General features: G+C 55.3%; 8 protein-coding genes and 1 non-coding gene across 9 annotated transcripts; 4 read left to right on the top strand and 5 right to left on the bottom strand.

Annotated features, from left to right (window-relative positions):
- Positions 1-218: 218 nt before the first annotated feature.
- PFLUO_LOCUS7913 (uncharacterized protein) lies at positions 219-1250 on the top strand (the record flags this gene model as incomplete). Its single annotated transcript, XM_073785596.1, has 1 exon — positions 219-1250. One exon carries the CDS (start codon positions 219-221, stop codon positions 1248-1250), a length of 1032 nt encoding a protein of 343 aa, XP_073641936.1.
- Positions 1251-1583: 333 nt separating this feature from the next.
- On the top strand, positions 1584-1668 carry PFLUO_LOCUS7914. The gene has a single exon. It is a non-coding gene; the product is annotated as a tRNA-Gly (tRNA).
- A 379-nt stretch (positions 1669-2047) lies between these two features.
- On the top strand, positions 2048-4037 carry PFLUO_LOCUS7915 (uncharacterized protein; the record flags this gene model as incomplete). The annotated part of the gene is made up of 3 exons (XM_073785597.1): positions 2048-2775; positions 2822-3068; positions 3120-4037. The coding sequence occupies 3 exons, from the start codon at positions 2048-2050 to the stop codon at positions 4035-4037; spliced, it is 1893 nt and encodes a 630-aa protein (XP_073641937.1).
- A 200-nt stretch (positions 4038-4237) lies between these two features.
- On the bottom strand, positions 4238-4707 carry PFLUO_LOCUS7916 (uncharacterized protein; the record flags this gene model as incomplete). The annotated part of the gene is made up of 2 exons (XM_073785598.1): positions 4238-4348; positions 4402-4707. The coding sequence occupies 2 exons, from the start codon at positions 4705-4707 to the stop codon at positions 4238-4240; spliced, it is 417 nt and encodes a 138-aa protein (XP_073641938.1).
- A 326-nt stretch (positions 4708-5033) lies between these two features.
- On the top strand, positions 5034-6687 carry PFLUO_LOCUS7917 (Aromatic/aminoadipate aminotransferase 1; the record flags this gene model as incomplete). Its single annotated transcript, XM_073785600.1, has 6 exons — positions 5034-5055; positions 5112-5221; positions 5273-5336; positions 5390-5482; positions 5538-5589; positions 5646-6687. The coding sequence occupies 6 exons, from the start codon at positions 5034-5036 to the stop codon at positions 6685-6687; spliced, it is 1383 nt and encodes a 460-aa protein (XP_073641939.1).
- A 287-nt stretch (positions 6688-6974) lies between these two features.
- PFLUO_LOCUS7918 (uncharacterized protein) lies at positions 6975-11452 on the bottom strand (the record flags this gene model as incomplete). The annotated part of the gene is made up of 2 exons (XM_073785601.1): positions 6975-7560; positions 7620-11452. The coding sequence occupies 2 exons, from the start codon at positions 11450-11452 to the stop codon at positions 6975-6977; spliced, it is 4419 nt and encodes a 1472-aa protein (XP_073641940.1).
- Positions 11453-12114: 662 nt separating this feature from the next.
- PFLUO_LOCUS7919 (Lysophospholipase 1) lies at positions 12115-14218 on the bottom strand (the record flags this gene model as incomplete). Its single annotated transcript, XM_073785602.1, has 3 exons — positions 12115-13315; positions 13372-14050; positions 14179-14218. 3 exons carry the CDS (start codon positions 14216-14218, stop codon positions 12115-12117), a joined length of 1920 nt encoding a protein of 639 aa, XP_073641941.1.
- Positions 14219-15322: 1104 nt separating this feature from the next.
- PFLUO_LOCUS7920 (uncharacterized protein) lies at positions 15323-17251 on the bottom strand (the record flags this gene model as incomplete). The annotated part of the gene is made up of 2 exons (XM_073785603.1): positions 15323-16938; positions 16993-17251. The coding sequence occupies 2 exons, from the start codon at positions 17249-17251 to the stop codon at positions 15323-15325; spliced, it is 1875 nt and encodes a 624-aa protein (XP_073641942.1).
- Positions 17252-19444: 2193 nt separating this feature from the next.
- PFLUO_LOCUS7921 (uncharacterized protein) lies at positions 19445-20629 on the bottom strand (the record flags this gene model as incomplete). The annotated part of the gene is made up of 3 exons (XM_073785604.1): positions 19445-19756; positions 20021-20356; positions 20414-20629. 3 exons carry the CDS (start codon positions 20627-20629, stop codon positions 19445-19447), a joined length of 864 nt encoding a protein of 287 aa, XP_073641943.1.
- Positions 20630-21472: the final 843 nt, after the last annotated feature.

The following is a 21472-nucleotide window of genomic DNA, read 5'->3' on the forward strand; positions in this document are numbered from 1 at the left end:
ATTCGGTATGTATCTTCAGATTTTTTCTAGAGAGCGGTTGCTAACCGTCGGCACGATACTTGAAGTGGATGATTATGTTATGACCGCAACTTTTGTGAGTTCAGTGTTTCTTTTGTGCTTCAAGTTCGAGAAATGACTAACGGTCAAATTCACTCCAGATGATCTATACGAGCCTGCTTGTTTTGATACAGATATCAGCACATTATGCAACCAACCTTATGGATCCGAAGGACTATAGCAGGGTCATGGCTGACCCGAAGCAAGTCCGCGACCGGATCTTCGGGAGCAAGATCGTTATCGGGCTGGAGCAGTGCATGCTGTTCTCAACCTGGGGAGTGAAGACATGCATGTTGATTCTCTACTTCAGGATTACCCAAAACCTGCGATCAAACCTCTATATCAAAATCCTCGCGGTATACGTGGCTGTCGGATTCTTCGTGATCATGGTCACCTATTACGGAATATACTGCCGACCATTCTCCCAATACTGGGCTATGCCGGTGAAGAACATGCAGTGCGCAACATACCAGCACTATTCGATCACACAAGCCGTCTTCAACATCTCCTCCGATGCCGTGATATTCGCCATTCCGATCCCGCTTCTTATCCGGGCACAGCTCAAGCGCCGCAGGAAGATCGTGCTGATGTGCGTGATGAGTCTGGGTCTATTCACCATTGTCGCTGCGATCCTTAACAAGTACTTCAATTTCGCCTCGCCATACACCACCACCTACCAGATCTGGTATATCCGCGAAGCCAGCACTGCCATCTATGTCGCCAACCTAATGTGCTGGTGGCCGCTGCTGCGCAAGATCTTTAACCTGAAAGCTTTCCAATATAACAGCAATCGGGGCAGGCGAGCCCGCGGCCCGAACGACCCGAACAAGGACAGCAATGGTCTATCTCAATCTGTCACCTCACAGTCCCGCCCATCATTTTCGTTGCCCCGTTCCTTGCATTTTATCCGACCACCCTGTCGCAAAGGCGCGAACAACAATGCAGCAAACCGGCATGATCGTGGTCCTCAGCGGTCGAGCCAAGAAGCTATTACCCAGGTCGACGTCTCAGATGACTATGACGATTTCAACCGCATCGAAGCTGTCGATGCTGTCCCTTTGGAGGATTGGGACAAATATGAAGAACGAGGAATTGACACCGAGGATGACAGTCAAGCATCGGTTGCCCGGTCTGATAAAGCTCTTTCGAAGAGAGATGACATGTCTGTGGACCGCATCTACCACGCCGCCTAGTTTCCTTGCTGCTTCCATTTCCGTGTTTGAGGGTGCATGGATGCACAATGCGTAGCAGTTTTCTTTTCCTAACTTATATAGATCGTTCTTCTGTGGGGAATTCTTTTTGGTATACCCGGACATTTGTGTTTCTATAGAATCGGTTGCATCCTGGAGTACATGAAGGGCGTTTCTAACAATGTACTGGTTTCGATGCTATTGGCATGAGGCTCTACTACCACTGCAATCGCTACAAAACTATAGATCAGGCAAAAACAGTGTCAACCATGGTTGACTGGCGCAGTTGAGGAAATGCATCAATGTCACAAAAAGATACAACAGCTCACCTGATTTGCGCCGATGGTCAAGGGGTTACGATGCTATTTTCCCATCAAATATGAGTCAGATAGCGGCCCGGGTTCGAATCCCGGTCGGCGCATTTGTCGAATTGCTTTTTTGCTTTTCAGTATCTAGTATATCTCCATTCTTTATTCTCATATTTTTTGTTCTAAATTAAAAAAAGAAAAGTCAAGATGAGGAAATCCTTTTTCGGGTAAAGCGGCACTCCACGCGGAACAAGCCTTTGCCCTTTATCGGTAGCGCGGGGACGGTAATCGCGTCATGGGATCTTTTTTTCGCTTTTGCCTGTTTGGAATGTCGGTCTGGACTTTTCTTTTACATCCTAGATAGACCAAAATTCTCCTGTGTACATAACCGTTCCCCAAAACAGCTTGCCAAGCATCTCCGGTCAAGATACTACGCGCCTCTTCTACTCGCGTGACTGATTTCCGCCCGCGGGGTTCATTACTATTTCGTTGATGGGGCTCTCTCCCCACCAAACAGAGGCGGGCCAACCCCGTCAGCCCGACAGTCCAGGCGAAATCCGCCTTCCTGTTCACGCCGACGACCTAGATTCGCCCGCACACGACATCGACCTATCATCCTCGGATAGCGATAGCGAGAGTGTGAACACCGCGGTTTTCGCTGGTACCTCCCCAGGTTTCAATAGAAGCCGAGCACCGGCGCCACTGCTGAAACCCGGCCATCGAAGATTTCCATCTGTGGATGAAGATGTGCAAGACGACGACCATGACAGCGAGCCCGGTCGACCTGATACTGCGCAGGACAAGCCGGTGACATGGATGTCGCTGCCGAAGAGAGGGCAGCTGATGATCTTAACATGTGCTCGGCTGTCGGAGCCCTTGACGCAGACCTCGCTGCAGGCGTATATGTTCTACCAGCTCAAGTCGTTTGATCCTTCGTTGCCAAACTCGACTATTTCACGACAGGCGGGTATTCTTCAAGGCAGCTTCACCGCCGCGCAGTTCCTGACTGCTGTCTGGTGGGGCCGGCTGGCTGACGCGGAATGGATGGGCCGGAAGAGAGTTCTGCTTATCGGGTTAATGGGAACCTGTATCTCATGCTTGGGGTTTGGTTTCTCTCGCTCGTTCGTGTCCGCGGCGGTGTTTCGGACGATGGGTGGAGCCCTGAACAGCAACGTGGGTGTGATGCGGACCATGATTTCGGAGATCATTGTTGAAAAGAAGTATGTACGCCTCAAATTTGAATGGATCTCACGCTGACGGGTCTAGGTACCAATCGCGTGCATTCCTGTTGCTGCCGATGTGCTTTAATATCGGAGTGATCATTGGTCCTATTCTGGGAGGCTCGTTGGCCGATCCCACTCACAGTTTTCCACAGATTTTTGGACCCGGGTCCGTGTTTGGAGGAAAGGATGGTGTATGGTGGATGCAGCGGTGGCCGTATGCCTTGCCAAATGTGCTGAGCGCGATCTTCATCTTTGCGTCTCTGAACGCGGTATTTTTCGGACTCGACGAGGTCAGTGTTCCCCGAACATTCACAGGAATAGTAGCTGACGAGCAATATCAGACACACGAAGTTGCACGCTACCGAACAGACTGGGGTCGATCCTTGGGTAAGCGAATAGTACAGGCTCTATCACGACGCCCGCGGCACTACCGCCCTCTACCCCGATCCGGGGACGATGACTCCATGTACCTAGAGGGTAGCGTGGGAACATGGTCTGGACCATCCAGCCCAGTGCATACACGCGCCCCGCAACCACCTCGAAAACATAAACGCCCTGGCTTCCGACAGATCTGGACTCGGAATGTTCTGCTCACGCTTCTGGTGCAGTTCTTGCTCGCCATCCATACTAGCGCCTTCAACGCCATGACTTTTGTGTTTTTGCCTACGCCGCGAGCTCCCGAGAATTCCAGGACCGGCTTCTTCCACTTCAGCGGTGGCCTGGGCCTTCCATCGTCTCGCGTCGGGCTGGCGACCGCCATTATCGGTATTATCGGCCTGCCTCTGCAAATCCTCTTCTACCCGATGGTGCAATCCAAACTGGGCACACTTACCTCCTTCCGTGTCTTCCTTCCTTTGTCACCGCTGTCATACATCCTCATGCCTTTTCTCGTTGTTCTCCCTCGCCTCGTCTGGGTCGTCTGGCCCTGTTTTGCCGTGGTCGTAGGTCTGCAAGTCATGTCACGAACCTTTGTACTGCCCGCAGCCGTCATCCTCGTCAACAACTGCGCCACGGATCCGTCCGTTTTAGGGACGGTTCACGGTGTGGCGCAGAGTATTGCCAGCGCTGCTCGTACCCTCGGCCCTTTTCTGGGTGGCTGGGGCCTTGGATGGGGCCTCGAACATAACATGGTTGGGGCCGTGTGGTGGGTCCTTGCGGCCGAGGCTTTGACGGGCTGGTTTGTGCTGTGGACAATCCACGAGGGGAAAGGTATTGAGAGGAAGAAGGTGGAGGTGGAGGAGGAAGAGGAAGAGGAATGATTGACGACTGTTTTATGTTTTTGTGCTCCCCCACGGGGCGGAGCTTACGATTGACTCTATATCCAGTACATAAATGACCAGACCTGTCGAGGGTTGGTCGGCATAGAACGACCCGCATAGGGTTTTGCATTGTACATTCATCAAATTCATTTAATCGTAAATATCAGAACATCTGTCTGACTGGGGTGCAGAAGACACGTTCACACACGGACCGAAGGCGAAACAAAAGCCAGCATTGCCTTCCCGGCATCCCCATCATGCGCCTTCAGCAACTCCGTCGCCTTGGTCTTATTCAAATCAAGTTGATCAACCTATTTCCACAAGTAAGCACAATTTCCCAGTAACATTCTTTTGTACAACACACCAAAAGAGTCACGTCCGTCGCCGCAACCTTGACGTTCTTCTTCGGCACAGTCTCCTTCTTCTGCATTTCAGCCGGGCCTTTCTTCGCGGCACCCTGTCCCGCCGCAATCTCTAATCGACTCATCGCCTTCCCCAAAGCCTCTTGATCTGTCCCCGCAGGCGGCTTAGCGGGGCCTCCTTCAGTGCCCACCTCATTGGTGTTGAGCGAGTTCAGCGCCGCAGCAGCTTTGCGGTCCTCCGCGTTAGCGGGGAGGGGTTGATCTGTTGCATCAGGGTCGGCGGTGGCAGATGGGATGGAATCGGACATTTTGGCGATTCAAGAGGTCGTTGGGATAAAGACTGAAAGACAGGAGGAAGTCAAACAAAGCAACACAACACACAACGTCACCGATAAGATAAAGATCATTGACATAAGCAGATGAGTCATCCCCGTGAATAAGCGCATTGACCGAGCTGTCTTTTTGTTCGTCAGTGAACTTTCTTCGTGCTCGAGTTCGAGTCTTTCCTTCGCGCAGTGATACTCCTTGAGCTGCTAGGTGCTGTTTCCGCTGCACTGTCTTGCCAAGTGGCCGACCAGTCCCATTGCCACTGCTAGCCCCTAGCATCGCCGGCTTCTATTGCAGTCATCCCACCATGGCGGACTGGAGTCCTACCTGTATGCGTCACATCTCGAGTGCAGTGCTAGTTTCACTGACAATGGGGTTTTTGCAGCGTGGGTGAACAAGCCCATCAAGCAAGATGTGGTCTACGAAGATGCGGAAGGGATGAAAGAGGCATTATCGAAGTTGCAGAGGTTGCCTCCGCTGGTAACCACACAGGAGGTATGTCTTCCTCGTTTTTATTGGTGTTGAGTGTCCTAACGGCATATCCAGATTGTCAGGCTCAAAGAGAGCTTGCGCAATGTCGCTCTCGGCAAAGCTTTTGTGCTTCAAGGCGGTACGTCTAGGGTTTCACCACAAATCAGCATGTCCCATCCTAATGACTTCCAGGTGACTGTGCGGAGTTATTTGACTACTGCAACCAAGACATGATCGAGGCCAAGGTTAAGCTGTTGCTTCAGATGAGCTTGGTTTTAATTTGGGGTAAGGAAGACCATGTCTACTTCTCTCGGACAGACAGAACTGACCATTGCATCAGGCGCCAACAAGCCCGTCATCCGTATCGCCCGCATTGCGGGCCAATTCGCGAAGTATGAAATAGATCTATAAGTCAAAGTAACACCAATAAAGCTAACCTATCCCACAGACCACGCTCCAAACCCACCGAAATGGTCAATGGCGTCGAGCTCCCCGCTTTCCGCGGCGACAACATCAACGGATACAGCGCAGACGCCGAGTCACGACGACCCGACCCGTCCCGCCTCGTCTCAGCATACTTCCACTCGGCCGCAACGCTGAACTGGCTCCGCGCGGCGCTATCATCCGGTCTCGCCGATCTGCACTCACCCTTGGACTGGGGCCTCGGCCATGTGCGCACCCCCTCGATCAAAGAACAATACTCGCGGATCGTGGGCGCTGTCAAGGATGCCCTGCGATTCATGGCCACAGTCGGCATCGACAACGACCGCGGCGTCGAGACAGCGGACGTGTACACGAGCCACGAGGGCCTCTCGCTGGACTACGAACAGTGTCTAACGCGGGAGCTGCGCCACCCGGTCCCGACGAAAGCAACCTGGACCGAAAACTACTCTGCAACGGGGTTTTACGCGACATCTGCGCACTTCCTCTGGATCGGGGACCGCACACGACAGATCGACGGCGCGCACGTCGAGTTCTTCCGCGGGATCCAAAACCCCATCGGTATCAAAATCGGGCCGAGCATGGCATCCAACGAGCTGGTCGCCCTACTCGACGTGGTCAACCCGGCAAGGGAGGTGGGCAAAGTCACGCTCATCTCGCGGTACGGCGCGGCGAAGGTCGCAGAGTTCCTGCCGGGCCATATCGCCGCCGTGCAGGCGTCGGGCCACATCCCCGTGTGGCAGTGCGATCCCATGCACGGCAATACGCAGTCTACGCCGTCGGGGGTCAAAACGCGCCATTTCGAGGATATTCTGTCGGAGCTAAAGCAGGCGCTTGAGATCCATCGCGCGGCGGGGTCGTTCCTTGGTGGGATGCATCTTGAGCTTACTGGTGAAGCGGTCACGGAGTGTGTGGGTGGTGCGGCTGGGTTGACGGAGGATGGTCTGATGGAGAGATATACTACTTTCTGTGATCCGCGGTTGAATGAGAAGCAGGCACTGGAGTTGGCGTTCCTTGTTGCGTCGTTCTATCGCGAGGCGCAGGATTGATATTGATGTGGTTGTTTGGGCGCAGAGTTGGGTACTAGCGATGATTTGGATGATTTGGAGGATCTGCGACATAGTCAAAGAAAGTAAAAAAGCAGTGACAACTTGATGCCTTGAATTGACTTCGAAAATCTAACATAGATAATATAACAACCAATCCACCTATCCAGTCTGACCAATCCAAAATAAAACCCCATGGTAGCCCCCATATGTACAGAGCGGCTTTGCCCAAGAATAGTAGAATACAACGATAGACCAACAAAAAGAAATTTAAAGATAGAATAGAGAGTTTACCTCCCTAGAGGACTCCCAACTTGAGGCTTAAAGGCTAGGCTCTTCCGTCGCGCAGCCTCCATCTGAAACCGCTTCTGACGTCGCGCTTCTTCATCGTCTTCCTCAATCTGGAAGATATTTGATGATGGCTTGCTGGATCCGGCGAATAGACCTTGATTGCTCTGCTTCGGTGGGCAGGACTGCTGAACGAGTTTGGCCCGGTTGGAGAGGAAGTAAGGTGTTGCGGGCGACATGCCGATGGCGTCGAGGTTGGCGAAATTATACCCCGGTGTCTCGGGGACACGGTAGTGGTCGTCATCGTCACCGCCAGCAGAAGATTCCTGAGTGGGGGTAGATGGTGATCCCTGTCGGGGAGTCGGGGGCGTGAGATTGCGGAATCCTTCCACTGCACCCCAGTCGGCGCCGCAGCGGCGGCCGCTGGCGGAGGGGGTTGAGGGTTCCGAGACGCGGACGAGAGTGCCGTTCACGTTGCTCAGAGCACGCGGCTGCATGCTCTTGCGGCGCTTGGCGCCCCCGCGTGGGATGATGGTGCTGTCAACAGCGTACGGGGTCTCATCCAGCCACTGGCTCTCTCGCTCACAACTAGAGGAATTGGGTTAGAAGATCTATCTGGATGTAATTTGACCAAAAGGATGACTTACTCGAGAACCCAGCCAACGCCAACACACTTCACGAGGCCAGAGGCGTACTTGACCTTTTCCATCGTCCGGAGACCTCCATCCTTGTAGACAACGTGGGTGATTCCCACCTTGGAGCTGGGCTCGACTCCATCTACGGGCGACATACTGGATCGCGGGTTCCACGTCCAAGTCTTGACACACCGAGCCCCCATTTGCTGCAGGAGCTCTACGAAGATGCCGGATGCATCCTCTCCCTCAGTGGTGTGGACATCGACATGCACGACGGCGCCCCGGAGAACGGGTTTGCTGGCGCCGAAGTTTGGACGCGGAGTTTTCTTAGGGGAGCTTGCCACGGACGACGGTAATGGAGGTGGTTCCAGGGAGAATTGTTGGACGCTGCTGCGTCTGGGTGTCTTCCCAGGACTGCCAGCGACAGAGGAAGTCCGAGGAGGACCCATAGAAGGAGGTCGCATACTTGGCCTCCTAGGAGTGCTGATGCGGCGCTTCGGAGGACTAGCGCTTCTCTCAACGCGAGCTGATTTGTGCGGCCGAGAAAGAGTAGACGCACTTTCACTGCGCGGGAGAAAGATGGCATTGCGGGACCGTGGCGAAGACCGAATTGGAGAACCGCCCTCCAGGGACCGGCCTCTCTTCCGCGGCAGCTTCAGCGGTGATTCTGATCCTTCGCCCTTTAAAGGGACTTTGGACACGGTGTGAAAGGTTTGCATATGGCGGGGTGCAGCCCTCACCGGCGTGGCCAGCGGAAGGGCGGGAGCAGGGCTATTCTCCTTGTCGTTGTCTGGCTCGGCATCATCCTCTTCGTCGGCATTTTCGCTCGCGGGCATCACACTTCGAAAAGGGATCTGCACACTCTTGGGAGTCTCGATTGCGGGAGAATTCAAATCCTCAAAGATATCACTGTGCAGTGATGGCGACTCCATCATATCGTGTTCCTTCATAGGAGATACTTGCTCTCGAGGCTTCTCGGGCGACATGGAGCTATCATCACTGCGAGGCTGAAGGGGAAGCTGGCCGAGCAATGACGGAGTATTTGCCAACGAAGCTCGCGGCACACGCTCCGACTTTTGGGGAGTTGCCTCAGTAGTAGTGGCCTTTTCCAGAGGACCAACGAGCGAGAACACCCCTCGGCGACGGGGTCGCGCTGGTCCGGCTTTTGAAGGGGTCTCGGATTCCCAGCTGTTGAACTGCTGAGCCAGCGGTGTGAACCCTAAGTCGACACCGAGAGACTTCCGCTGTCCAATAATGCTTGGTCTAGTCGATGAGATGCGTGCCGCTGGCGTGGGGAATTCAGTTTGGGTAGTCTCATTCAGAGGGCTGTCTTCGACATCTCTGTAGGCGTTAGAGCCGAAATTCAGAGTCGCATTGTTAGACTCGCTCCTGTTGCTGTTGGGTGTATCCGATTTGTGAGAGGACATGGGAGTAGCTTCGCCCACTGGAGGAGTCGGGGCCAAAGGGGGGATGCTCCCCTGAAACGGACTGGTGAAGTTGGAGCCCTCGTTGATCTCGTATGGCGAAACAGGGTGAGAGACCATGGTACATGTTGCTTCTGACCCCACCAGCGTAACCTCATCGCCATCCTGTGCGTCCATTTCGCTAGAGGGCTCGTGTTCTTCATCAGGATAGCGGACAGAGTTGTTGATACAATAGTCGTCGTCCAGCTCCCCATCGTCTTGGTCATGCCTCAGCCCAAGAGACTCGCGAGAGTGATGAATAACAGTCGGAGAGTCCTCAGCATCAGTGAAGTCGAGTGTCTGCTGGTATGGTGATCGTACACTGGCAATCGACTGAGCATCTGCCTCGCTCGTCGGTTCTCGCGAGACTGGTGCTGGGCTCTTGGAGATACGGACAGGACTTGTCTCTGGGAGGTCTTCCTCCTCATCAACCATATAAAGGCCCTGTTCCTGCTCCATATTGTCAAAGCAGATTGTCTCCGCCTCCTCAATCTCATACTGAACATGACGGCCTAATTCATGCTCTGACTGGGTGGTAGGATCCTCCAGATCCTCTGCATCCTCAGCGTCATTCTCATCATGGTCAAGTGCTACATCACCCAGCTCCTCTTCAACTGTAGCGGTATCTTCCTGCGCAGGAGAAGAGGAAGACTTGCCGTCCGAGCGAAGGTCGATGCCAAAGATATCGCGGGCAACTTCTTCAACCATCTGGTAGTCCTCGTCGACAGTAGGAGCATCCGAGGGTATATGTTGAGGAGGCAAAAAACGGTGCTGGGTTTCCGAAGCATCCGACTTATCAATGAAGACATCGTCCTCCAGAGGTGGAAGGTCCTTTGCCGCCATTTTTGCCGGAGACATGGAGCGGGTCATGGAGCCCTTGAAAGGGGAAGGCACTTTCTTCGCCGGGCTTTGGAGCAATGACGCCTTAGCCGGAAGCGAAGGCGCTTGTGTGCTAGCCTTGAACGATGACTGCGAGAACGAAGCTCCCAGGTGGCCCTTACGCGGAGACATCTTGAGAGGTGAGGAACGTCCCGGTGTAAAATCAAAGGTTGGGGGAGGACCCATCTCAGCACGGGAAACAGCATGGCCACGGTTCGGGGTATCTTTGAGGCTGTACTGGAAAGGCGAGGCGGGAGGCCGCCGGGCAGGGCTGGACATCATAATTGAGTCACTGAAGTCGATCGACTTGCCCGGCGGAAGGGCAAGGTGTCCATTCTCCGGGACGGGGTTGTGGATTCGATTAGGCGTGAAGTTGATCTTCCGCACCGGCGAACTGAGGCCGGTAGTGGATTCTGATCCGTGTTTCGGGGTGGCTTGTTTCGGTTCGCCATTCTCGTCAATAAAACTGGAGGCTTTCTTCGGGGTGAAGTTGACTCTTCGCACGGGGGACATCAAGCCCTGATTGTCTGAGGCATGCTTGATAGGCGAGTGGATGACCAGCTTGATATCTTTCTTGATCGGATCCTTGGCAGCATTTAGCTCATCTTCTTCGCCGTCTGTGCTCGTATAGTCCGTCATCAAATTGGACATCTGTTTGGCTTTCTTAGGAGTCAATGGATGGGAAGTATTGGTACCCTTCCGGGCCGCGACGGGCTTTCGACCCCTGGCAGCAGATTTGCGAGCCGGCGTGCCCGCAAGACCCGTCTTCGCAGCACGAGTGGCAGTAGCACCCCTTTTTCGCCCAGCGGCAGGAGCAGAGGAGTTCTCATGGTCAGACTCTTCGGAGGCACGCTCGTCCTGGAAAGTCACAGTCTTCTTCTTCGCGGGCCCCCGCAAGAGATTCGAGCGCATGGTAGTCGAATTGGTCGCCACGAGAATATGCTTAGGCTGCGCGTCATCAGCAGACGCATCCGCATCAGCAGCAGCCCGGGTCTTCTTCCGCGTAGCTGCAGTCGAAGCCGTAGCCGTCGCGGCAGCATTCTTCGGCGGCCGTCCCCGGGGCCTCGGCGCTGTCTGAGCCTTGGCGGCACTCTCAACAGGAAGCGGATTCTTCCTCGGTCGTCCACGCTTCTTCGGCGCCTCCTGCACAGGAGCGAGCTCGTCCTCCTCTCCATCGTCGTCATCGCTCGATTCCTCCCGCACAGGCATGGAAGCAGCAGCTTTCTTGGGCCGCCCGGCCGTTTTGGTCGCCGGCCGACCGGGCGGGCGCCCGCGCGGTTTCGCAGGCTTAACTTCCTTGCCTTGTTTGGTGTTGGTGGATGTAGTTATCAGACCGAGTTCATCGTCCGTGTCGCTCGAGTCTTGGTCGGCAGTGTCGCGTGTCGCCGTCGTCGGCTTGCGCGGAGCTCCTTTCTTTGCATTGGCGGTGGTTTTCGTCGTAGCCTTGGACACTCGAGGCGCGCGTTTCACAGGGGATGGAGGGATGACAGCGGCTCGCGCCATGGTGGGTGGTTGTCAAGGACGGTCGGGGTGGGTGGTGTTTGTTGATGTTGTTGTGGTTGTCGCAGCTCGCAATTAGTGGCAGCACGCCGTGGTCATGGTGAGAAGCTGCAATCGTAGTCAATGCAGACAGACAGTGCTGAGACTGAGTATTAATGGCGATAGTCGTCGATAATAAATGAAGTGTTCGGGTGAGGCTGGTCAACGGTTACATAGTATGTACGGAGTAGGTTCCGGGATTCCAAACAATCCGCGGGTCCCGTGTTTGGCGGTGGCCGTGTTGTCCCGGCAACGGCACGAACCAGTGGTCCCTGACCCGTAGCTATAAGCGGACTCTGCAGGACTGGCATAAACTAGTTAGTTGTGGTGTTGATTTATTGTTTTCGTGATTATTCGCTTCCACACTCTAGATTGAATATGCAAGAATAACCCTGGAGAATACTGGAAACATCAGAAATATATATCTTCCAGACAACACAGTAGCTGATGGAAAGATATCATTGCTGTCAAGGAACTACCAGCAAATACCCCAAAGAGACCTATAAATTGGAAATACATGATTCATTATCATAACCTTCTACGGATTCATCAAACACTCCCCAGAAACATGATAGAGTACGATCAGCGTACCCCGTGCCAATCCCAAAAGTCTCAATTTAAATAATTTACATAACCGCGAAGAGAGCCACACCCGCTGCCACGGCAGTGGCCAGCATAGCCGGCATGAAAGTCGCCGCCGCACTATCCAGCGTCAACGACGCGCTGGGCTCATACGGCGCGGGCTGAGTGGAGTTCACAGTGCCGTCCCAGCAATAGCGCTGGAAACACTGGGTGCAGATATCCGGGACAGCGGTGTTCGTCCTCTCAAAGGAGCGGCTGAGGATAGCGCAACCAACGCAGGCAGTCCAGTTGCCGTCGCGAGTGCTGTTGGCCATGGTGGCGACCTCGTAGCCGTTCAAAATGATGTCGTCGCGCTGGGAGTCGTCGTATGACATCTGCAAGGTGGAGGTGTTGGAGTTGTAGGAGTAGGGGTAGTTGGGTATGTAGACGACCAGGGGCGCGGGACCCGTGAGATTGGAGCTGTCGCATCCGAAGAAAGTGGGCCGGGTGTTCAGGCCCAGGTTCACAAAGGTATTCTGGTCCGGCACGGCGGGGAAGGCCGTGCCGTTGCCGATGCCGCTGGAGTTGAGGCTGCGCTGGTACGTGGCCACGAGCGAGGTGCCGTTCGGCCAGACGGTCTCCGTGTCGGCGGACGAGTCGACCGCGAAGATGACGTCGACGTGCCGGTCGGGCTGGATGAGCGGCTGCAGCGGGATATTCTGGAGATCTTCGCCACCGTCGACCACGTCCATTTCGGTTTGCTGCGCGTACGGCGACGTGGCGTTGTTGTACCCGTAAAACGGGCTCGGCTCGTAAACAGCGATATCCTCGTCGGCCTTGTCGACACTCTGAAACACGTCTGTGAGGACATCCGTCACGAAAGCGGGAAGGCTGCCCGTGTTGAGCTCCGTGATGACGTCGTTGAAGAGCGTCGACGAGGAGCCGATGATGAAGCCTGCGTTGTCGTAGCCGCGCACGCAGGTTTCGTTGTCTGGCAGGGTTCCGCCGGAGAAGCGAGAACCCAGGAACTCCAGCGGGACGAACGCGTAGATCGTTGGGTCCCAGGTGCCGAATTCCCAGGGGTTGAACTCGTAGACGGTTGCGTTGCCGCCGACGACCGTCTCGCCGGGGTAACGGCCATCTGCGACCACTAGCGGCATGGGATACTCCGCGTTCTGGAACTCCGGGGTCATCCCAATGGACGACCAGGTATAGTCGATGCCTCCGGCAGAGGCATTGAACATCTGATAGGCGAGCGCGCGGCCCCTGCAAGCTCGTCAGCACCGGGCTTCATTTGCGACAAAACAGCCAACACTACATACCAGACATCCGTGATAGACGTATCAAACCCAGCGTGCTTCTTCGCCTCCACCGCATCTGCCAGGTCCTTGAAGTAGCCCGCGGTATCCAACAACTGAATGCTGCCAGAATCCGGACCCTCAAAGACCGAGTTCCCCAACTGCCACACAGCACCGGCCTGACCAGTCTGCAGATCCGAGATCGTGGTAAAATTATTGATAAAAATCGAGCCAACCAGCCAACTCCCACCACTCAGACCCGACACATATGTGGCAGACTGCAGCAGCCCCCCCAGATGGCCCGACGTCGTCGCATTCTCCGTACGACTATCAAACGCCTTGATGGCACCGGCCCCATTCAACATGGCGCGATATCCGCCGCCGGACACGGCAATGCCAATATTCGGCAGATTGGACGAGTTGCCGGAGATCTTGTCGAGGTACGACCCGACATCGAAGCTGCCGACCTGGACGTGGCCGAAGAAATCCTTCATCGCAGAGAGTGTCTTTCCGCGTCGCGTTTCTAGCCATGATGTTTCATTCGCCGATAGCTTGGCGGCGCTGCGAATTGTCGGCCGGCTGCCGGGACAGCTGACTGACGTCGGGGTGTATCCATCGGGGGCATTGGGGAGGGCGCGGCGCGCGATCTCCGGCGCGAGAGCAGCAGCAGCAACAGTATCGGAAGCTGGGGCGGCGAGGGCGCCTGGTATGAGAATTAGCGGTGAGCAAACAGCGCAGCACGGTGCCAGAAGCGGGAAAGGAAGAAAGGGAGACAAGGGAGGGCCGTTAGAAGAGTACTCGCAACCCGAATCAAAACCGAACCCAACATACCGGACAGCAGTGCCGTTGAGAACCACGCAGCAGTTTTCATGGCCCTGGGATAATAATATAATGATGTGCCCGTTTATTGGCTCGTTAATTGAACAAGCCCAGACAAGACAGGACGCAGGTTAATTCTTAAGTCCTGCCGGCTCCAGGGGTGGATCGCGAGAAAGATGCACCGGGGCCTCCGGAAACTAGGCTGAGCTCCGAGGCACCAGTCCGTGTCGATCCTGCAATGATGTCAGGCGAACCCATCGCCTCAGCCCCAAGGGGCATACCAGCACACACCCTCGCGCAGCCCCCACATGGCGACCCAATTCACCGTTATGCTCCTCGGCCTGGTGGTGCTCCGGGCGACCGCTAGCCCACACGGCGCCCTGCCGCCTGGAGGCGCGTACCCGCCTGAGCCCTAGGTACCGTCTCTCGGCTACGATCCGGAAGCCAAGGCGATGAAAGGCTTCGGAACGGAGGCTCTGATATCCGTGGTTTCGCGACTGGACCCGCTCTAGATGGCGGCCGTATGCGCTACCTACGCCTAGACCTACTATCGCGACCTAGAAGGACACCGAATTTAAGACGGGCGGGATGTTGTAAGTATTTAGTAGTTTGACCAACTTGACTGAATTGTTACTTCTCCCATGTGCAAGACTATTTCTCCAGACTCCTGTCTGCCGTGCAACCCTGGCCTCAGCCACAATACGAGCCGGTGTAGCCGGGCTGATCTGATCCACTTGGCCCTGATTCTCACCCATGGGCTCGTACTCGGGTACCTCGGACCACCGCGCAGCAGGCACCTGTATTATTATTTCCGGAGATCCAATGGCTATGATTAGTGCACCGAGGGCTGAATGCTGACGGTCTTTTATGCTCACTCCGTTGATGTGCTGACAGCTGAGTGGATACGAAACTGGCTGGGGTTTCTGCAGATGGGAGGGCCCAACCCACTTGGCGTGGGAATGATCCTATTGCAGGTAAGATAATAATAAGCACGGCAAGCCGGGATCGACGAACGGTGGGACCCTAGTGACTATTTATGTACTTGAAGAAAAGGAAAAGCGTGGTCATCATTCATTCCTATGGAATAGAAAAAGATACCGAATGCACCACCCATAAACATGTCAACGTGAACTACGTCGCAAAGACCATCGCCCCCTCAGCCCTTGACGGGACCAATCTCGCTCGCGACCAGCAGACCCTCGACGCTCTTTTCGTCGGCATAAGCGTGGCCCTCGGGCAGGTTGTTGAGCTCGTCCTCCTCCTTGTCCAGTCCCCAGAACTGGAAGAGGAAGAAGACGCCCCCGAGAAAGGACAGCACGGCGAACACGCCGTAGTTCCAGACCAGCAGCGGGTCCGCGGCCAGCGGGTTCAGCGCCTCGGCAATAGCGGCCGAGATGGCGTTGGTGAACAGGGCAATGGCCTGGATCAGGGATCGCATGTTGCGCGGGGCCTTGGAGTAGGCGTACTCGAGGGAGGTGATCGAGGCGAAGATCTCCGAGAAGGCGATCAGCACGTAGCAGCCGGTCTGCGCCCACACGTTGAGCGGGGACGGATTGACCTGGCCGTCCTGTGTGAAGCAGTTGTTGGCGTCGTGGCCACAGGGCGATGTCTTGTAGATGTAGTACTGCACCACGGCCGCCCAGACCATGGCCAAGGCCGCTAGCCAGAAGCCCACGGCGATTTTCTTGATGGCCGAGAATCGGAATCCCATCTTGCGCAGACCCGGGTAGAGGAAAGAGTCACAGATGGGGATGAAGATGATCAGGGCAAAGGGATCCAGGTTGTTGACCACATCGTTGGGAACTCCATGCAGCGTCATGGTACTGGCCTGAGCCGTGAAGTTGTTCGTCAGCTGGCCGTATGCCAGCCAGTACAGCGGGTACCAGCAGAAGACCGCGCAGGCAGCGAATCCACGGCGCACCTCGTCCACCCAGGCATCGTCAAAGGTCATCCATTTGGGTCGCAGGCCAGGCTCAATGTTGGACGGCTTGACCGACTCCCACAGCGTGCCGTCGTGGGTGCGCTTCCACATCGTGACGGGGTTCCAGTGCCAGCGGCCACGCAGGGCGAACAAGAGTGCCTGAGCGGCCTTGGACACCACCGATCCTGTCGGAGGAGACTGACGGTAGCGATTGCGCCCCCACCACATGACGAACGGAGTAGTGCAGAACATGAGAGTTGGCAGCAGGTAGGCCAGCCAGAATCCGACATACTTCTCGGCGTAGGCCATGCCGACCTGTCCCACCAAGGCACCGATGTTGATAAACAGGTAGAAGTAATGGTAGATGCGGCTCTGGGTGATGGTAGGGTCGATGATGACGCGCTCCCCGGAGGGCAGCATGCGCACCTTGAGATTGACGGCCGGAATTTGTTCCACGACCAGAGCCGATATGTTGGGCTTGAAACCACCCGTACCCAGACCCATAATGATCACACCGAGCATGAACACACCGAAACAAGCCGGAGTATTCACGATGACGGGCGGGATGGCCGAAATGACCAGGATGATATGACCGATGATGGCCGCCAGGATGGACCAGCAGATAGTCTTGTACCGACCCCAGTACTCGTCGGCAATGTAGGCGCTGAGCAGAGGAACGCAGTAGCACCAGAAGGTGTTGAAGGTGTTGATTCCATTGGCGGTTTGGACACCCTTGCCCAGCGCACCCGAGACACCCTGGGCGGTGCCACCACCAGCTCCAGAGTCATGGATCGAGCCTGGAGGACCGTAGGGAGCGGGCAGCGGGAGGGAGTGGTTCACAAAGTTGGAGTCTGAAGTTTTCGGGTCAGCGGCAGATCAAGCGCAAGATGTTTGATGGAACATACACAAAACCTGGGTGCCATAGTAGGAAAAGCGTTCGCACAGCTCGACAAAGGCGACCGTGTAGACTGCCCAGGGGATGGGCGCGGAGATGCGACGGAGAGCATTGGGGCCGTGGAGTTCGTCGGCGGTGGGATCCTCGTCGCCAATGCCCAGATCGTACGAGGCCGAGATGAGACTCTTGTCGGGCTTGTTGTTGTTCTTGGAGCCATCGGCCACCACGGTGGTCGTGGTGGGGTTCTCGGAACCGTGGATCTCGTCCATGACAGGAGACGCCGCGTTGGAGAGAGAAGATGGAGCAGAGAAAGTAAGTGAGTGCGTGAGGGAAGAGAAGAAAAGCAGGGGGGAAGAGAGAAGAGAGAAGACAGAAGAGGAGGAGGAGGAAGAGAAGTAGGAGGAAGACAATCAGTACTACACTACTTCTATGCGCGCCATCGCACACCATCGTTGCTTTGACACTTGATTAACTACCCCAGACTGCTGCCGCTATCCCAAACACGGAGGTCCACTGGGCTAGCTCGAAGATAAGATTGGCCCTCGACGAATGAACGTGCCGCTTGGGACGGGGGGCTGGCGCCATGTAACTAAGCTACTGCACTAAGACGCGCACTGGCCGCGCAACTTAGTCTGAACCAACCGGGACTAAGCGTCGAGAGACACGGCAATGGCATTGGCACGGATTGTGATCATCGTGGCGGCACTTGAGCAGGAACCACGCACCACGAACAAAACAGTACTAAAGGGGCTGAATGTATATCTGCGATGTGTATCTGCATGCCTCGGTACCTTATTCCTCATTACCTTATTTGCCGCGTGGCCATGGCTCCCGATAACGCAACCTCCTGATCGCCAAGAACATTCCGCCGACTAACTGCAGCGCTTTGATACACCATCACTCGCCGGAGATAGACGCTTTCAGCCGTCTAGATAGGGCCCCGATATGCGCTCAATGGCGCCAAGTCCCAGGCCAAGCGCAGTGGCGCTCTCATACCAAGGAGGCATCGGTCGATAACCAACAAAGTACTACGGTCGCGTTGCCACCGGTGGAATCAGGTCAGATTCCCTGCGCGGAGTGCCACCTCTCGGTGGGACATACCATGCTGAGCACATTCCCAGATTATTATTTCCAAATTCTTGTTTTTCTCTTTCGAGATTGTTATGCTTGTTGGTTATCCATCATACAGATCGCGGTAACCAATCCCGACCGCTCGGATGGCTGGCCCGTTCCAGAGTTGCTGAAATAGGGAGTCCCGAGAACAAGATACCGGATTTCTTGCACGGGAATGATGAAAACCGCTTCAGCTGCCTACAACTGCTGCCGCCACCATCTACAGAGCACCGTACATGTACTACCGTCCGCCAGGACGGAGAACCACTGATCTCTGGCCGCGAGACTCGCCGCGGAGTACGAGCACTTCGTTATTAGGTAACGGGGGGCACGGCACGGGCCCCTACTCGAGTATCTCGCTCAGTCCGGTACACAGACCGGGCAGTCTCAAGCGTTCGGGTTCGCCATTCTGATCGTTTGGTACAGTGCAGGTAGGGTGGTGACTTCATTTATCTTCCATCCTCGCACAAGCCAGCCCAGCGCCGCTGACACCACATTGTCTGCTCTTCTGGGCAACAGAGCGCCTGCTCGGGGACTCGAGAGAGAGACAAGAATGAATGCGGCTTTACGACTGAGGACTGGTTCGCTTTTTCTTCCCCAACTCCAGTACAAGAATGTAACTACGCATCATCTTTGGTAGTCCGTACCCAAAGAGCGAATCATTGATTAGGTAGCCGACCACTCCAGTCCCCAATAAATGTGAAAGAAAAGCCATCTTGATCAACGGACGCGCAGCACGACCAATAGAAGCTGTTTGGAAGCCCTCGTCCGCCTCCGCATTCCCCCAGCCACAGGAGTCTGTGCCCCCGGCTGATATCTGTGGATATTACCCGCCGATCAGCGCATTGGCACACTGGTCATGTGGGTTAAAGATCCTGGGAACGTGGGGGTCAGGAGAGGCTATGGTGCGGTGTGTTTGACGATACATCCAGTAGGACCTGCGGTATTATTTAATTCCCTGTCGGGCGTGTCTGTGTAACTAACATTAGTAGTAGTGAATCCGGGGATGGATGGATCTGCTGTGGAGCCGATCTGTCAAAAGTGGGCGCGAGTGGGACCAGATTAAGTAGATGAGGATGAGGATGAGGATATATTAGGATTTGTATAGTATTAATTAATTCAAGATAGATTTTGTTGTAACCCACAAAACCGAGAGTCTAATCCACGTCGTTTCCATAACACACTCGCTGATCATCAAATCAGATCACATCGTACCCAGAGAAAACAGGCGCAAAACCCCGAAAGAAAGAAAATCGCTGTCCCAAAACCCAGTCACAACACCATGCAATGAGAGAAAAGCACAGAAGTATATCACACCGCAAGATATTATTATAAATGTTGTTTTTTTTTTACCAAGCGGCATGTCCACCATCCATGCGCAGGTCGCTCCCAGTCATGAAGCTGCTCGCATCGCTGAGCAGGAAGACCGCAGCGCCACGGTACTCCTCCGGACGCGACAGACGGCCGAGCATGTTCTCCTTAGGCCACTGGTCGCGGCGCTCTGGGAACTGGACGAACAGGTTCTCCACCATGGCGGTGACGATGTAGCCCGGGGAGATAGTGTTGACGCGGATGTTGTACTGGCCCCACTCGGCGGCGAGGTTGCGGCCTAGCTGGATGACAGCGGCTTTGCTGGCGTTGTAGGCGGGACAGATCAGACCCTATTGACTGAAATTAGTATGTTTCGGAGAAAGACGTGGGTGATACGCGGAAAGGGTAAAAAGGCGGGGGTACGGGATCGCAGTCCCGTCCAGCTCGAGACCGGACCCCCGCCAAACAAAGCCACCCGTGTAGGGGCTGACCAGGGGATCCCGGACAATAGGAGGCAAAAATGCGGGGAAACAACCACCGCACGGTGGAAATGAAACCCCAAGAAAAAAGAAAAATGGGTTGAAGCGCTCAAAAGAGGGGAGGTGGGAACGTACCCGATTGGCGACGGTGCCGCTCATACTAGCAATCATAGCGATGCTGCCCCCATTTCCAAACCGAATCATCTGCTTGGCCACCGCCTGAGCGGTCATAAACACGCCGGTCACATTGATCTCGAACATGGTGTTGGAGTCCTTGGCCGAGTACTCCAGCGCGGGGGTTTCCTGCTGGATGCCTGCCGCGGCGACCAGGCCATCCATGCGGCCCTCGGCGTTGGCAATGGCTTCAATAACGTTGTTGAGCAGCTCCGTGTCACGCACGTCAATGCGACGGTAGTGCAACTCTGTGCCCAGCTCCTTGGCGCGTTGCTGGATTTGAGCGAACTCGGCAGCCTGCATTCAGTTTGTGAGTGGGCATGTCGCCGGAAAGTCAGGGGGGAAAAAACATACCGGCTCCTCCAGTCGGTCCAATGCGTACACCTTCGCTCCGGCTTCCAGGAGAGCCTCCGTCTGGGTCAGACCCAGACCGCGGCCGGCGCCGGAGACGCAGACCACCTTGCCGGCGAGACTGAACTCGGGCATGCGAGCCTGCTGGCCCAGGAGGACAGGCTGCTGAGGGGCCATGGGGGCGGTGGGGACATCAGTGGTTTCAATGGAGACAGACATTGTGTTGTGTGAAGAGGGAGGATATTAATAAAGTATTAAAGGCGGGTGAGAGAAACAGAGGAGGAGGGTGATTAGGATGGGATATTAGTGAGGCAGAATAAAAATGGAAATGTCAATGGCAGTCCATCAACCATGGACATCGTGAACCATTAAATACTGTTTGGCCATGTCTGGCCAGAAAAAACCGGCTGCACGGCCCACGTTGCGACAGGTCTCGTGAACAGACAGAACCTGGCACCGCACCCGGATGGGGCAGAACCCCAGGGCCGTGGTAGTGGTCCAGACCCGGGGAAGACGGGTCGCTGCGAGGCGTGGCGACAAGGCATTGTGCACAGCACCAGCGGTAAACCGGCTCGCGATCAGTTACACCGTAGTCCCGTAGCCATCGGCGACCCCCCGAACCGGCTCTAGCACGCCAAAAAAAATATCGTTGAAGATCGACAGGGAACGAGCGACGATCGGATTACTGTTTGAGGCAAGCCGATCTGCCCCACCGTTTGGCAGGTGACCTGGGGTCAGGTGGTCCGGACCGCCCTCTGTGAGCGCCTCCTAGGTCTACGACGACAACGACTGAGTTCATGATGATGTACTCGAAGAAACAGAGAAGAAAACAGACCATTCATTGATGAACTCATCAACACATCACTCACAGTCCATCTGTCCCAGGGAGACCCAAATATAGTCCTGCCAGACCCGCCCAAGCTACTTACCCTTTCTGGCGATCCCGCGAGATCCACTCCCCGGCCTCGTGAACACTTAATTCGCAATAAACTGCGCCTCCCATTTTTTCTGGATTCTTCTTTCACTGTTGCTTCCTGCCGGCATAGCCGATATCAGCAGACT

This window comes from Penicillium psychrofluorescens (assembly GCF_964197705.1).
Source record: "Penicillium psychrofluorescens genome assembly, chromosome: 5".
NCBI lineage: Eukaryota > Fungi > Ascomycota > Eurotiomycetes > Eurotiales > Aspergillaceae > Penicillium > Penicillium psychrofluorescens.